The 17,292-nt window shown below is 46.4% G+C and overlaps 1 protein-coding gene across 1 annotated transcript in view; it reads right to left on the minus strand.

The window, feature by feature from the left end:
* Positions 1 to 17,292, minus strand: part of COL22A1 (collagen type XXII alpha 1 chain) — a 326,468-nt gene that overhangs the window by 87,554 nt on the left and 221,622 nt on the right. Inside the window, exons 36-40 of the mRNA XM_045398749.2 lie at positions 14,728 to 14,781; positions 12,867 to 12,920; positions 9,159 to 9,263; positions 8,349 to 8,393; positions 453 to 530 (exon numbers count right to left, since the gene is read on the minus strand). Of these exons, the coding sequence (XP_045254684.2) occupies positions 453 to 530; positions 8,349 to 8,393; positions 9,159 to 9,263; positions 12,867 to 12,920; positions 14,728 to 14,781 (336 nt within the window). The remainder of the gene's footprint in view (positions 1 to 452; positions 531 to 8,348; positions 8,394 to 9,158; positions 9,264 to 12,866; positions 12,921 to 14,727; positions 14,782 to 17,292) is intronic.

Here is a 17,292-nt window from a genome sequence, read left to right on the forward strand (position 1 = left end):
GTTTTAGCAATTCTTAAAGCTATCACCCCTAGTGAGTTTGTAAACTAACACATAATAGACTGATGTGAATTATTCATTAAAACTAGTGGTGGCTCACATCTGTAATCCCAGCACTTTAGGAGACCAAGGTGGGTGGATCACAAGGTCAGGAGTTCAGACCAGCCTGGCCAACATAGTGAAACTCCGTCTCTACTAAAAATACAAAAAATTAGCCGGGTGTGGTGGCAGGCACCTGTAATCTCAGCTACTCAGCAGGCTGAGGCAGGAGAATCACTTGAATCTGGGAGGCAGAGGTTGCAGTGAGCCAAGATCACACCACTGCACTCCAGCCTGGGTGACAGTATGAGACTCCACCTCAAAAAAAAAAAAAAAGAGGGTTTCTGCAGGCAGGTCCAACAGGAAATGGCTGTATGTCCTGAAAGCAAGTAAGAGCTGGATAAATAAGGACTTACAGGAGGGCCAGCAACCCCTACGCCTGGGTCACCACGGCTGCCAGGAGAACCAGGGATCCCAGGAGCTCCTCGATCCCCCTAGAAAGAGAGAAAAATAAGATCAAGAGGTCAGTGCCAGGAAGGAGAGGGCTAGGGTGCAAAATGAATCATGCTTCTTCTAGAATCCTGACTGCAGGCTTCTCCTGCCACCTGGCCTCCATGGGCCATGCTATAGTCTACCCAAGCAGCCCATCATCCCACTCAGCCCAATATTCAGGGACCACAGCCATCAACTCAGATTATATACCTTTCAAGGATGACCATTCCTGGACCAACCTTGACCATGGTTCCAAATGTGATTATAACAATATGGCCCTCCCCATGGAAGCATTGTCCAAATCTACCATGCTTTCTTAAAACCACATCAAACCCTCATCCTAACTATACCCCAGACTTACACACGCACCCACATTTCAATTTAGATCCCAAATCACACATAAATTAATTTATCAATTCACCAATAATTTATCAAGTACCTACATTTTCCACATCACCCTTCCGAATGTGGGAGTGAGGAGCCTAAAGGGGACCGAGATAAGACCTTTGCCTTCAAGCATAGTTAACAGTGTGGACCTGGGTGTCAGAGGCCTGGATTTAAGTTCTGGTTTCAACACCTATTAACTGTTAACTTAGGAAAGTGATGAGTTCCTATGCTTTAGTTTCCTCACCTACAAGGGGAACAGGACAGGAGCTGCCAGGTCTGCAGATGTTGTGCTCATTCAATCAGATTATGCAGAGAGAGTGCTTGGCACAGAGCCTAGCACAGCACTCAACATGAGCTAGGAGTTGTGTTTGCTTCTGTTCCCATTGTACTGCCATGCTGGACTTTGATGGAAAAGGAAAAAGGAGGAAGAAATTGAAAAAGGGAAGAAATTTTGTTTGCCATTTCCTGGAGAACAAAGCTGAGGCAGAGTCATACCTTATTCATAATTTCAAAATCCTCAGCCCTTAAAAACAAGTGTTTACCTCAACTCAGTTGGCAGCAAAACCTGACTTGTGCTGACACACACTATTTGCAGTCTTTGGTTATTCCATTTTGCGTGAACATTTACATATTTTTGTCACCTAAGGATGAATGAGCTTGATTGGGGTGTTGCCCCAGATACTACCATAAATGTCATTAAGTGTATATTTTGCATATTACTACCTTTCTAAAATTGAAATTAAATTTGGCCCAAAACACACATGGCCCCAACAGTTTTGTGTAGGAGGCTGTGATCCTGAGCTTATTTAGCCAGCTGAACCACAGTCAAGCCTGAGGCCAAGATGGCAGGTGATCTTGGCTCAAGCCACTTAATATCTCTGGAATAAGTTAACTCATATGACAAACAGAAACAGCCTCAGAAGCTTGTTATGAAGAGCCAAAGAGATAATGTTGCAGTTAATTAAGACAGAACTCGATATTGCTAGGTAGTATGTTGCTTTATTAAGGTTTGGGTATTGTGCATTATAAAACATCTCATTAATGGCTCTAAGATGATTTGCCTTTCCTATAGTAAAACCGTTGCCTGGATGAGTACATAAGCTATATATTCACTCAACTAATGCTCATTCATTCACTGCAAACCATAATCTAGATTCCAAGCCCAGAAGATTACTCAGTCATAAGTCCTGCCCATTGTCAATACTCAGTGCTAAGTTCGGAAAAGAAGGGATGTTCATGAGGATATGAAGGAACAGACCTTGCAAAGTTCTCACAAAAGATACAAACCAGTATCTAAATCCCTCACTAGGTCTCCTTGACATCATTTCTTCCCCTGGTCCCTCTGGGCCTCTGAGTCACAGTACCTGCTGTTTCTGAGTCCCTAAGAGTCAGCAACATCCCTTGCTTTGCCCACATCTCTGCCAGGAGTTCCCTCAAATTTTCTGTATATTCTCAATTAGTGTAATCTGTTTCTTTAGAATAATATAATATGAATGGTTCTTGGAAGTTCAAGATACTATGGATCCCTAGAAAATCTAACTCGTTTCTATGGGGAGGTTGGGGAATAGAGGGAGCAAAAATAAATAAATAAATAAAACAAATATGGAAACAAGTGTCATGAACTAAGAATGACCGTCATGACCCATGATTTATCTGTCACCAGCTCATTGCCGCAGTGGAGAGGGGCATGTAGGAAGGTTTCAAGCTGGTAGTGAGGTGATACTAGGTCCAGTCTCAGGGCCAAGTCAACCTCATCCTGTGACCTTGGGTAAGTCCCATAACCTCTCTGCATCATTGGGTCCTCATCAATTAAAAAAAAGTTCTACCAAATCCCCATGTATCTTATGAAGACATTTAAAAACAGCTCTATACGCTTGAGAAATACACTGTATATTATGGTTGCATTATTATCACTTATTTATTATTTCTTTATTTTTGAGACAGGGTCTTGCTCTGTCACCCAGGCTGGAGTACAGTAGTGCAATCATGGCTCACTGCAGCGTCGACCTCTCAAGTTCAAGCAATCCTCCTGCCTCAGTCTCCCTCATAGCTGGAACTCCAGGTGTGAACAACCATACCTGCCTAATTTTTGAAATTTTTTGAGGGACAGGGTCCCATTATGTTATCTAGGCTAGTCTCAAACTTCTGAGCTCAAACAATCCTCCCTCTATTATTACCTTATATGCAGAGGTAGAAGATAGAAAGTGAACTAAACACATATAAATGTCAGATAAATCTATATTCTTTTGCCCTTTGGTTTTGCTTTTACAATCTTAATGCAGATCTTCCTGTTGTTCTTATTTTCTGTTCTAGTTTGAAGCAGAAACTGTCCCTTTCCTGTCCCAAGGCCATGGTCCATGTACATCCGCAAACCCTGACCATTGCAAGCTAAGTCATGTCAACAACCTAGTTTGTATGCTTCCATGGTATTTGTTTGCTCTTCGGTTTCTTATACATGCTATTTCCCCTTGTCTGAGATCTTCTTCCATCCATGTTCTAAGCTTCCAAAGCCTACCATCAACTAAGACTCAATCCCATTGTTTTGTTGTTATAAAGCTGCCTCTGCCTGTCTTGCCCTTCTGTCTTTTTGCAAATGGTTGCGTAGATCTTCATTGACCTTAACATGTTGCCCTCCCAGTGCACAGTTGTCTGACCCTCTGACTTTTCTGCAAGCAGCTTGAAAGTAGAAAATCTTCATTCATTTCTTCATCCAACAAATGTTTACCAAGCACCTAAAATAATTCAGGCCCTCTCTTAGGTACTGGATCTATGAATCTCTGTATCCACAGTGTCCAGATTAGGGTCTGAGACAGGTGGCAGCTAGTAACCATTTCTTGGATGCAGGAACAAAAGAATCCTGTATCAGTCACTCTGTGTCAGGCATTGGGTTCTGCCTTTGACCAAAATAAACTTTTTCAGAGGAAGGAACATGATAGAAAGGCCTCTCCCAGCCCAGTCTGGAAGCGTGGAGTCACTGACTGCTTTCTGCTACACTAGGTCTGGCTCCATTTGTATGTTTATGGTCCACTGTGATGCTAACAAATTCCCCAAAGAAATGACCTTACAATTTCATAAACTGAAACTTTCAGAAAATGGCCCCAAGAAGAGCAAAAAGACTTTAATGTTCTGACAGGAAAAGCCAGAAGGCTAATGGTTAAGAAAGAACAGAGCGCATGAGCTAGAATCTGCAGCACAGTGTCCAAGGAAGAGATGTGGGAGGAAGGAAGTGTGGGGGTTGTAGATGGAGAATGACATTTATTGAGCAACATCTGTGTGTCATAAGATCATGGATCTCCTGAGGAGCCCTGTAGGGGTTAAACACTCTTTATTCCTTCATACAGAAAGGAACTGAGGCTCAGAGAGACAGAGCTGCTTGAGCCACCTGCCTTCAAGTCATCTGCCTTGTAGGTAGCTGAGCTGGCACTTTAACCCAGCTCTGCATGAAGCCAAAGCTTATTTAGCCTGCTAGAAACAAGTGCCACTCAAGACAAATACTGGCATCTTCAAGAGTCTTCCTGCAGTTAAAAGGGATTAGGAAGGGCCAAACGGCAGCCAAAGAAAACCTTCAAATAACTCCCTTCCTTGATTTCCTAAGGAAATTTCCTTAATTTCAATCAGCACCTGGGACAGTACCAGGGCAAGCCTTGCACAAGTCACCCTCTCTGGGATCTCTCTCTCCACCTCTCCCTAGCTTCCCCTACTTCTTACCTTCTTCCTCTGGCTGAGCAACCCATTCTACAACTAAAGATGACCTTAAATTCCAATTTGTCTTCCCAATGCCAATTGACTATGGAACGCTTTCTAAGCCACATTCTGACTTACACATTTACACAATATCAACACTGAAATGGGTCAAGTGTTTAGACATCTCACATTTTAAATAAGAGTAAACATTTGGCCAAAGGGGCAGTATGACTTGCCCTGAGACTCACGGAGTTAAAACCAATTGGTCAACTAGACCCATGTCAGGAGTGTCTGCACTCCTCCCCCAGGGGGGTCTCAGCCTGCTTCTGCTCTTTAATGCTGCCTCCCCCACTTCCCCCAGGCTTCCTCCAACAACTGCGTGCCTGCAGAGATAGACCCCTGCTTTCTTGCTGCAACCCCACAGAGTGATCTAATAATAAGGATCCAAGCATAATCATAATAATTAATAATAAGGTCTAAAGCAGACCCCACAGGGGATTCAATAATAAGGATCATGAATATTTACTGAGCATGCAACTGTGACCAGCACCATGCTAGGCAACTGTATGTATATATACTTGTATGACATCATTTATTTTTCCCCCAGACTCTGCCTGTGAGTTAGGTGGTAACACACTCTGAGCCTACCCATCAATGGATCACTAAGATCCCAAAGATACAGCTACATAATAAACAGGATAAAGGGGAAAAAGGTCTCCTACTATTAGATCAATGGTCATAAAGAAGGAGCATTTGAAGCCACTTTGCTGCTCCACCATTTCTGGTGCCCTCACCTTCCTGTCTTCCAAGAGGCTATCAATGCCCTCTAGATTCTAACGCCCTCTAGGCCCTGAGGGTCCCTGAGGTCCTCCTCCTCTAAGGGGAAAGAAGTGGAGTGCTTGAGCACTGCAGATCGGACTGGACTGTGTGTACCACATCACGAGGGAGCCTGCTACATATCTTCAGATTGGTGGTTAATGCACAAAATCCTCCAGAATCTAGGTCCTAATTCCTTAATCTGCCCCTTTCCATATATACCCACTGTTCCAGGCATGTGGAACTATTTTATATGCTCCCACAGTCAGGCAAAGTTAGTCCCAATTTTATTCCTCAGAAAATGAGGAGTGGTTATGTATTTACTCATAACACACAAAAACATTTTCCCTTTTGAAAAATATTTTGATTGTGAATATCACTATTAGGAAAAAGCACATGGGTCTACATTGATCAAATTAGTGTAAGCTTGGGATGCTTACAGAGAGCACCTCACCTGCTTGAATAAGGGGAAACCATGAAGCAATGAAATGTAATATAGATAACAGTAATTATTCCTGGAGCCTCAAATTTTCATATCTTGCACATTATTGTAAGCAAGCCTCTCACATACAATTTTAGAAGCAATACACTCTGTGTTTATGTTGTTGAGATCCCAAAGGTGCAAGCATAGAAAGAAATAAAAAGGGGGAAAAAAGGCCTCCTACTGTTTGGAGAATGGTTTCTGGGGCTGGAATAAAACTTTCAGTAATAGCAGCGTGTGTGTATTCCAGAAGTGTTGAATCTTTAAACACTCAGGTGGAATGCATGGTAATAAGCTTTGGAGAAGTGCCAGCTGACTTAGACGGTGGCTCAAGGGACGATGACAGAAGACACTGAAGGCATCTAGGAACTTTAAAAAATTGTTTTCATAGACATATGCAAGTGTAAAATAATATAATTTTACAATAACACTTTTATTAATATTTTGAATATGCACATCAAATGAAAGCCCAAAATGTACATATTCTCAAGTCAGTCATTGACTGTTTCACCCACATTTTTAAAAGTTGATGCATCTGAGTTAGTCAAATAATTTTCACTGGATATGGGCATACTTAGAGCTCATGGTCTTCTCTGAACACATTCTGCCTCAGGCCTCAGTGTCTTGCCCTGTTAATTCCCCTGCCAATGACTCCTCCTTCAACTTCTTCCCCTGCTAATGGCTAATGCACTTTATTTTATTTTTATTTATTTATTTATTTTTGAAATGGAGTCTCCCCTGTCGCCCATGTTGGAATGCAATGGCATGATCTCAGCTCACTGCAACCTCCATCTCCTGAGTTCAAATGATTCTCCTGCCTCAGCCTCCCAAGTAGCTGGGATTACAGCTGCATACCACCATGCCCAGCTAATTGGTTTTATCTTTAGTAGAGACAGGGTTTCACCATGTTGGCCAGGCTGGTCTTGAACTCCTAACCTTGTGATCCACCCACCTCGGCCTCCCAAAGTGCTGGGATTACAGGTGTAAGGCACCGCACCTGGCCCTACATGCACTTTAAAACCGGGACAAACATCTCCTCCTTTAAGAAGCCACGATAACGAAACCAAGCTGGGTTAGCGAGCCCCCTCGGAGCCCACACGTGCCCTGAGCTACCCTCTCTCCTAGCACTCGTCTACTTTTTGTCTGTTTACATATCTGTTTTCCCGGCTGAACTGTGAGCCACTGGAGGTCCTGAAACACAGGACATGCACTGCTGTCATCCCATAACCCACCTTAAAATCTGACACATGTGGTAAGAAACTCAGTAGACATGCAGTGAATAAAGTAATGAATGCATTGGTAATTGATTGGTAATTGATGCGTAAATGAATGAATGATTCAATGTAGAAGGTATTTTAGGAAACTTCCCTGTCCACTCAGGAAATTTCTCATAAGAACACTTCCCCATGAAAAAAGTCGTATTTTCTAAATTGTGGGTGCAACCGAATTGAGGAAGAGACTGGTTGGTATTTAGCAAGCATTTCTCTTTTCCTCCTGTGTGCCTCAGCAGGCAACATGCCCCAGTCTCCCCTGTGTGACTGTCATTGGGTGTTGGTAGAAATGAATTAGCAATCTCCAGGCCTGGGCCATAAAATCTTCCCACAGGGTTCCCCACTCTCTTTATTATTGTTGCACTCCAAGAATTCCGTAGAAAATTCTGAAACTTTAGAGGATGGAAGAGTCATGGGATTCGAATGTGACCACTGAATGGCTATGCGGGTGAGAACTTCCCGCAGCAAGACTCCCATAGACCTAGTGTCCATGAGATACGAACTTTTAGTGTGTTAAGCCTCTGAAATTTCGGAATCATCTGGTACTACAATGAGACTCATAATTCAAGAACTGCTTAGACCTATTGCTCTGCCGATCGAAAGTCAGTGTCTCCTGCCACTTCAATTAATGGTAAGTATTTATTAAGTACTGATTATATGGCAACTACTTCAATATAACAGTTAAGAGTGATAGAACCAGCCAGGTGCACCGGTTTTATCCTCTCTCACACCTGTAATCCCAGCACTTTGGGAGTCCGAGGCAGGTATCACGAGGTCAGGAGTTCAAGAACAGCCTGGCCAACATAGTAAAACCCATCTTTACTAAAAATATACAAAACAAAATTAGCCGGGTATGGTAGTGCGTGCCTGTAGTCCCAGCTACTCGGGAGGCTGAGACAGGAGAATCACTTGAACCCAGGAGGTGGAGGTTGCAGTGAGCTGAGATCACACCACTGCACTCAAGCTTGGGTAACAGAGTGAGACTTTGTAAAAAATTAAAAATTAAAAATTAAAAAATTAAAAAAAAAAACAGTCCTAGAACCTTTAGTCAAATGGAATGCAATGAGCTGGGAAACATGGAAGTGGACTGAAGTGACCGGAGATGTTTATAATTAATTTTTCCATGTTCTCTTTCTAAGGGCAACTCATGGCACCCACGGTTTTCTTGGACAAGCACTCACCTTGATTCCTAGGGGTCCAGGGAGTCCAGGTGATCCACGGAGTCCCTGGGGAAATAAATAATACAAGGACAATCATGGAGCTGAGGGTGAACACTGACTCATCCACCCCGTGCCAGGCTGACTGCATCCTCTGCTGGGGACCCAGAGATGGGTGAGACTCTCCCTAGGACCTGACTTGCACAAAAGAAACAGAATCCGGTTTTGAGCCCCAAGGCCCTGGATATGAATTCTGACTCTGCCTCCTACTGCCTCTGTGTGGCCTTCTGGAAATCTCTTAGCCTCTCTGTTTGCTTTCCCGTTGAAGAGCCTTATTGTATAGACTTGAAGCAAGTAAGGGGCAAGGCCTCATTTCAAAGCAGGCTTTGAAACCTTCACTTCAGGCTGAAGGGCTTTGGCACTCACAGCCACAATGAAAACCATGATTCTAGGAAGTCTTGGCTGAAAGCACCAGAGTAGACCAGAAGTCCTTCTCTGTGCATACACTTGTCCTGAGCCGTGGGGATGTGCTTACCTGACTGTCTCTCCATGAGATGGGAGCATCTCCAGGGTGCAGACTGTCTCATCCATCTCTGTGTCCCCAGCACTGGCCCAGGCTGGCATTTGGCCAGTGGTCCATGAGGATGTGCTGCCCTAGCCTGAACCACATTAGAGCAGACTGTTGGACCCACACACCACCCCTTTCCCAACCAGGCCCCTTTCATTGGCCACGGTTCAATTTCTGTAAAGTTTGGCAGTTAGATGTTTTTCCTTTTCCTTCTCTAATTTTCACCTGGTTTCTACAGGCGAAGGGACTCCCGACCTTCCACTTACCGGCTCTCCATCCTTCCCTTTTCCGGGTGGCCCAGGGAGCCCAGGAACACCGGGATCTCCCCTGGGACCAACTGGCCCTGGGCTGCCTTCTTCCCCCGCTGAGCCCTGGAAAGAAAAGTAGACATTTCCTAGGGTCGATTACCCTCAGCACGAAGCTTTTCCACGGGGAAGCAGCCTGAGTAGGTTTGTAGGTTTCCTGGGACTGCCCTTATGATTTTAGAAGGCCCATGCTTTCTGGGACACAGAAAGATGGACTGTGTAATGCATATTATAAGTTATATCGTGTCCCCCAGAATTCGTGTCTTGAAGTCCTAACACCTACTACTTCAACGCACAGATGTGATTAAAGTTAGGATGAGGTCACACTGGAGTGTGACCCTCCAATGGGCCTAATCCAATCTGAGTAGTGGCCTTTAAAGAAAGAGGCATTTGGTCACACATGCATAGAGGCAAGACAACACAAATACACAGGGACAAGACACCGCCAAGGAGCCAAGGAGAGAGGTCTGGAACAGATGTTTCCTTCACAGCCCTCAGAAGGAGCCAGCCTGCCAACAGCTTGACTGAGGACTTCTTGCCTCCAAAACTGGGAGAAAGTACATTTTGGCTGTTTAGGCCACCCAGTTCATGATACTTTGTTACTGCGGCCTTAGTCAATCGATTCAATAAAAAGCATGGAAAATGACAGGACGTTCATGAGGACCTCCCACCCAGTGCGGGCAAATCTACTTCCGGTGCATCTCTTACAGATTGGCCCTCATTTATGCTTGAACTCCTCTGGGAGCAGAGACCTCACTACCTCTCCACACTGGGCATTCCTTTGTCAGGCAGCTCTGTTACGTAACATTTCTTTACACTCAGCCTTCTCTGAAATCTTCCCAACACTGGACACTCAGTCTGTTCCCTGAACCCTGCAGACACAATCCAATCCCTCTTACAGTTAGGTTTTCAACTATAAGAACAGAGCTTAAAGCTACAACGGAGAGAGCAAGGGAGAGAGAGCATGAGAGTGCTAGCATGGGCACCGGGGTCTGTTCAGGGACTTGGGATTTAAGCTTGCTCCAGGCCAGTGTTCATCTTCTCTGACCACAGAGCTCTGAGCAGTCCTTGTGGCGGCCCTGGCTGTGGAACACTAGGTTGAGCCCCGCGAACCAGATGGATTCCTTTCCCCAGACGGGGCTGCCCTGGGCGGAAGCTGCAATCGCAATGTTTCCAGACATTCTCAGATGGAGCAGGGGTAAGGTAAGATGAGCCAAGGATGGGCAAAGCAAGGATGGAGAGGGCCTCTCTCCAAGCCTGGAGCAGGATCGGCTTCCCCTAGCCCCAGGACAGACCCTGCACATGGTGTGAGAGGGAAAAAGCATGCTGCAATGTCCGGGATTTTTACCACTTTGCAGAGCCCTGGAGGTTCCTTTCCAAGTTAAGTCTCAGGCCCGGCCCTCAGCCTGGGCTTCTGCTCAGCCAAGGGAAGGCATTTGGCTCCCTCTAGAGGCTCAATATGGCAATAGCCCACTGATTTCTGGTTTCTGAACACGCACCTGTTAGTCCTCCTAAGATGCCTAACATCTTGGACATCCCCTTCCAGATTACCAACGTCCTACTTACAATGTGCCATCCTTCAGACATGGTATAATTAAGGAATACCAGATGAATCCAGACGTTTTTCCTTTGCTTAATCTAGGCAGTCTGAAATGGTATTATTTTTTTCAAAAAATGAATGTTTGCACCTGTATTACATAAGGATTGTTGTTGTTATTTTATTATTATTATTATTATTATTATTTGAGATGGAGTCTCACTCTGTCACCCAGACTGGAGTGCAGTGGTGTGATCTCAGCTCAAGGCAACCTCCGCCTCCCAGGTTCAAGCAATTCTCGTGCCTCAGCTTCCCAAGTAGCTGGGATTACAGGCATGTGCCACCATACCCAACTAATTTTTATATTTTTAGTAGAGATGGGGTTTCACTATGTCGGCCAGGCTAGTCATGAACTCCTGACCTCAAGTGACCTGCCCACCTTGGCCTCTTAGTCCTGGGATTACAGGCGTGACCACCACACGTGGCCCATAGGGTTATTATTAAGCCTATGATCAACACTCCAAAAACTCAAGATATTTTTCATAGATGTGTTGATCATTTTTCTCTGCACTAAGCTCTTTTTTTCTGGGAGACATGTAGCTTAAAATTGAACCTTCTTGCCAAAAGGCAAATGACATCTCCTCTTGGTAAATTATGCAAAAACATAAAAACTGAAGTGATTCTTTAAAAGGTACCAAGTAGAGTGAACTTGAACTTGAAATAATTCATGTTAAGAAGTTTGGTCACATGTGTGCTAGGAGGGACCTCTGTGGACAATCCATGCCCCAATGTTGTCTCTTCCTGTCCATGGATATAAGCGTGATCTGCTCACGCAGGGAAGGCAGGATACAACCACATGTCACCTGTTATCTGCTGAGCCCACTGCACACGCCTCCCCAATTCGTCTGCTAATCCTCACAACCTATGATCAATGTGGCATCATCCTCATTTTACAGAGGAGAAAATGCAGGTGCAAAGAGGATGCCCTTTATTTAGATCAGGGTTTCTCAACCTTGGCACTATTGACCTTCAGGGAGGATCGTTCTTATTAGGGGAATGTCTTATGCACTGTGAGGTTTTTACCAGGCTTTCTGGTCTCTACCCACTAATGCCAGGAGCAGTTACTCCCCTTAGTGGTGACAACAAAAAATATCTCCCTGGGTAAAAACCCTCCACTGAGAATCACCTTTGTCACCCTAGCTTATATCAATGTAACTAGGGCAAGGGAGCTGGCATTTGACTCAGGTCCAAAGCCCTGAATCATTCAAATGAGTGCGTCTGATTTCCTGAGCACTGGCTCAGTGTCACCAATTACCCTCAGAGTCATTTCCTAAGGTGCTACGTCAGAGAAATGCAAAATGGAACTTAAAAGGGTGTAGATTCTCCTCCTTAGCCTCTGGGTCTTTTTTGTTTTTGTTTTTGTTTTTTTAATTGGGGTGGGAACATGTGTCTCTCTTCTTAATAATTAAAATCTTAGGCTGGGTTCGATGGCTCACACCTGTAACCCGGGCACTTTGGGAGGCCAAGGCTGGTGGATCACTTGAGTCCAGGAGTTTGAGACCAGCCTGGGCAACATAGTGAAACCCCATTTCTACAAAAAATTCAAAAACTAGCCAGGCGTGGTGGTGCCCACCTGTAATCCCAGCTGCTCAGAAGACCGAGGCATGAGAATTGCTTGAACCCCAGAGGCAGAGGTTGTAGTGAGTGGAAATCACATCATTGCACTCCAGCCTCAGTGGCAGAGTGAGACCCTGTCTCAAGAAAAAAAAAAAAATCTCATAGCTTGGGAAGGTTTACATGTGTGAGCATAGATGTAGAATGGATAAGTTGGTGTACTGAGTTGAGAGAGAACAGGATTTGGAGTCAGACAGACCTAGCCCTGTAGCTCATTTGCTATGAGACACAGGGCAAACTAATTAACTTCTCAGAGTCTCAGTCTCCACATCTGTCGAATGGACACTCGTCTGATTCTCAGGTCTGTTGTGAGAAATAAATGAGCCAATGGGATGGCACTGTCTCCCTCTCCCTCCTACTTAATAAACCCCTTCTGATTGCAGAGTGAGCTGCTCCTTCAGTGCCTGTAACAAGTTGAGGATATTCGCTTGTGTGCTGAGAGATCACATTAGTCTTACCTTCTCACCACGCTCCCCATCTTTCCCAGGGGGGCCTCTGAGGCCAGGAGCACCCTGTGGAAAGGAAGATTACAGATGTGGTGAATTTAAAGATGACTGGTCACTCTTGGTGGCTCGTGACCCCCAGGGAAGAATCATCAGGTCCCCCAGAAGTCAACGACTACAGCTCCCACCCAATCCCATCCCTTATTTAAATTCCCCAAAGCTCCATCTCCTCCCTGCCCGTGATTGCTGCTCTCCCAGGGGGCCTGGCCTTATAACCGTACACATCAGAGCTCTTAACAGCAGGTATGGTCTGCTGGAAGCTTTGCCACCTGCTCTGGGCTATGAACTCTCAGAAGGCACGGCCTGGCACAGTGAACACTCTGGGATGATGAGGATGGCCTTAAGAACCCAGCCTTAGTATTGTGGCATCTGCTCCAACAGTGTCTTTGGAGTCCCCCAAAGGTTGACTTTGAGACATGGTTTAAGTGCAAGTGTCCCATGGATGCAACAGTAGGGAAACAGAAGTAGAAAGTGAGAACACCCATGCCTGTAATCCCAGCACTCTGGGAGGCCAAGGCGGATGGATCACTTAAGGTCAGGATTTCAAGACCAGGATTTCACCAACATAGTGAAACCCCATCTCCACTAAAATACAAAAATTAGCTGGGCATGCTGACATGCCCCTGTAATCCCAGCTACTTGGGAGGCTGAGGCAGGAGAATCACTCCAGCCTGGGAGGCGGAGGTTGTAGTGAGCCAAGATCATGCCACTGCACCCCAGCCTGGGCGACAAAGCAAAACTCCACCTCGAAAAAAAAAATAAATAAATAAAAATAAATACAGCAGGGGAGAACAGGCAGCAAGAAATACACTTGCTGGCCACTGGAGCTGTCTTGCTGTGACTCTGGGATCCTGCACAGGATATACCCTCAGAGTGACGACAGCTGAGGACAAGCGATCTGAGCTATTCTGCTGGTGCTGCTGCTGGCCACACATCACATGGCCTGATCACATGCACTCTAGAGGCCAGAGAAGATCCCCAGCCAGAAGAATGCAGGCTGGGCTGCCGGAAGCCTCTATGTAAAATAGTAACATTCCTCCAGTAGGGTTGCTGTGTGGATTAAATAACAAACACATGTAATATGCTTAGAAAGATGTCTGGCATGTATAAAGGCTCAGTCCTCTAAGCTACTATGCTTATTACCTATAAAGGTTTGATGAAGAAACAGGACTGACCTAAATCTATTGTGTGTGGGGGGTAAATGTTGCCCTTGACTAGATGTCATGGAGTGTTTTGTTGAACAATGTTCAAGTCTAAATTGGTGTTTATGGTGAATCTTAAAGCTGGTCCTTTAGCGGACACCTTGGGCCTCGACACGGAAAAGGCAGAATCTCATCAGGCCAAAAAAGATGCAACCCTAAAGGTGAAGCAGCCAAGCTATTGTCTCCATTTTGCAGTTAAACTAGCAGAGACCTCAAGGAGTAGCTTGCCAAGATTGTCAAGTCAATTAATAGAAGAGCTAGGATTCAAATCCAGGTCTCCCAACAGCCGTCAAGGGACCTTTGACTTCTTTAGGTTCATTTTGTTTCTTCTGCAACAAACTAGGGTGTTGATTCCAACAACAGTGAAATGTGAAGACTTTCTGCAGATGCCAACAGCTGCATTTACCCTCTAGATAGCTGGCGAGTTGCCTAGGGCTCAGGTGTGTGAACTCTCTGGGTGGTCTATGTTAGGACAGCCGTGTCTCCATCTGGACAATGGGAGTAAGGATGCCTACACCTCTGGCTTTTGGGGAGGATACATTAACTAGCTTGGTGGCTGGGCAGTGCATATGCACAGCCAGCGCTGGTATCCACGCCCTCTCCCCATTACTCACCACACTTCCTGGAGGGCCACTGGGACCGGGGGGACCGACATGTCCAGGAGCACCCTGTTCAGAGACAGAAGTTTGGAAAGGCCAAACGCATTGGTTATAAGTAGTTGCTCCAACTCTCTCTGCAAACCTGTCTCATACTCAATTCACCATGATGTGCTGGAACTGCTGCTGACCTGACAGCCCCTGCAGACGTGAACCTTCTCCCTAGAGGGCCGTGGCGTCTCAAGCACCAAGCCTCAGGTGAGTGGGCTTCTGGCACAGAGGTGAGAGGCAGGAGGGCAGGAGGACTCTGGAAGTTCCTTAGAGCTAAGGCACAAGGGTGTGGAGGAGCCTGGGGGTAGGCAGAGAGAAGGGCTGGGCCCTAACCACAAAAGAGGATCTCAGGTGAGGTTTGGCCTTATCCTAAGTGCCCGAGGTAAAGGAAACATTGAAAATGAAACAGTTCAGATCTCAGTGGCATATGTATGTGTGTGTGTGCGTGTGTGTGTGAGCATGCACGTGTGCATTTTCGTAGAGATGTGGGTATGTGTGCGGGTGTGCGTGTGCATGTTTGTGGAGGTGTGTCTGCTTGTGCATGTGTGCATGTTTGTGGAGGTGTGTGTGTGCGTGTGGGTGTGTATGTTTGTGGAGGTGTGTGTGTGCACATGCGCATGTGCATGTTCGTGGAGGTGTGTGTGGGCGCGTGTGTGCATGTGCACGTCCGTGGAGGTGTGGGTGCATGTGTGCATGTTTGTGGAAGTATGTGTATGTGTGCGCCTGTGTGTGCATGTTTGTGGAGGTGTATGTTTGCACGTGTGCATGTTTGTGGAGGTGTGTGTGTGTGCATGTTTGTGGAGGTGTATGTGTGCGCATGGGTGTGTGCATGTTTGTGGAGATGTGTGTGTGCATGTGCACATGGACATGTTCCTGGAGGGGTGTGTGCGCGTGCATGTGTGCATGTTTGTGGAGTGTGTGCACATGCACGTGTGCATGTTTGTGGAGATGTGTATGTGCACGTACGCATGTTCGTGGAGGTGTGTGTGTGCATGCGTGCATGTTTGTGGAAGTGTATGTATGCACGGGTGTGAATGTTTGTGGAGGTGTATGTGTGCATGTGCACGTGTGCATGTTCATGGAGGTGTGTGCATGTGTGCATGTTTGTGGAGGGGTTTGTGTGCATGCGCATGTGCATGTTCACGGAGGTTGTGTGTGTGTATGCATGTGTGCACGTTCATGGAGGTGTGTGTATGTGTGTGCATGGGTGTGTGCATGCTTGTGGAGGTGTGTGTGCATGTGCGTGTGTGCATGTTTGTGGAGGTGTGTGCGTGTGCACATGCATATGTTTGTGGAGGGGTGTGTGTGCATGCGCATGTGCATGTTCATGGAGGTTGTGTGTGCATGCATGTGTGCACATTCATGGAGGTGTGTGTATGTGTGCGCATGGGTGTGTGCATGTTTGTGGAGGTGTGTGTGCATGTGCGTGTGTGCATGTTTGTGGAGGTGTGTGCGTGTGTGCGTGTGTATGTTTGTGGAGGGGTGTGTCTGTGCATGCGCATGTGCAAGTTCATGGAGGTTGTGTGTGTGCGCGTGCATGTGTGCATGTTCGTGGAGGTGTATGTGTGTGCATGGGTGTGTGCATGTTTGTGGAGGTGTGTGTGTGCATGTGTGCATGTTTGTGGAGGTGTGTGTGCGTGTGCATGAGTGCATGTTTGTGGAGGTGTGTGTGAGTGTGCATGTTTGTGGAGGTTTGTGTATGTGTGTGCGTGCATGTGTGCAAGTTTGTGGAGGTGTATGTGTGCACGTGTGTGTGAGTTTGTGGAGGTGTATGTGTGCGCATGTGTGTGTGCATGTTTGTGGAGGTGTATGTGTGCACGTGTGTGTGTGTTTGTGGAGGTTTGTGTATGTGTGCACATGCGTGTGTGCATGTTTGTGGAGGTGTATGTGTGCACGTGTGTGTTTGTGGAGGTGTATGTGTGCGCATGTGTGTGTGCATGTTTGTGGGTGTGTATGTGTTGGCTTCGACTGGAAAATCAGGTAAGAAGTGGGTTTGAACTAGAACTTGATGGCTGGGCAATGATCCATGAAAGGAGATGTGGGTGAGGACATCCAGGTGGATCAACATTATGGGCATGGGGAAGCAGGGAGTTCTTACGGCCCTGGAGGCTGCCCATGTTTCTTCCAGGCCTTGTTCCCCACTGTCCCTGGGTTTTGCATGTCTCCAGGGTCAGGACTCATGGAGAACACTCCCACCATCCTCCTTGCCTACACTCCACTTCCATTCCCCTCCAGGCCAGGCTGGAACCAGGGCTGTCTTCACGAGCAGGGAGGAGCTGCCATCTGTTCCCGCTGTGGCATCCACACTTGTCACTACCTTGGCACACCCAGTTCCGATCCAGCCATATGCATGGTGGCCTGGTCATATCAGCACCCTCTAGCTGGTACAGAGCCACCCAGCGGCGGTGCTAGGAGCAGACTGGACGTGTGCTGCGGCTGCTCCTCTTGCCAGCACCGCTCCACAGAGACCCGGGGATGAGTCAGCCCAGCCTGCCTCCCACCAGCTCCCGAGATCTCTGGCTCTGCACCATG

Source organism: Macaca fascicularis, chromosome 8 (assembly GCF_037993035.2).
Source record: "Macaca fascicularis isolate 582-1 chromosome 8, T2T-MFA8v1.1".
NCBI lineage: Eukaryota > Metazoa > Chordata > Mammalia > Primates > Cercopithecidae > Macaca > Macaca fascicularis.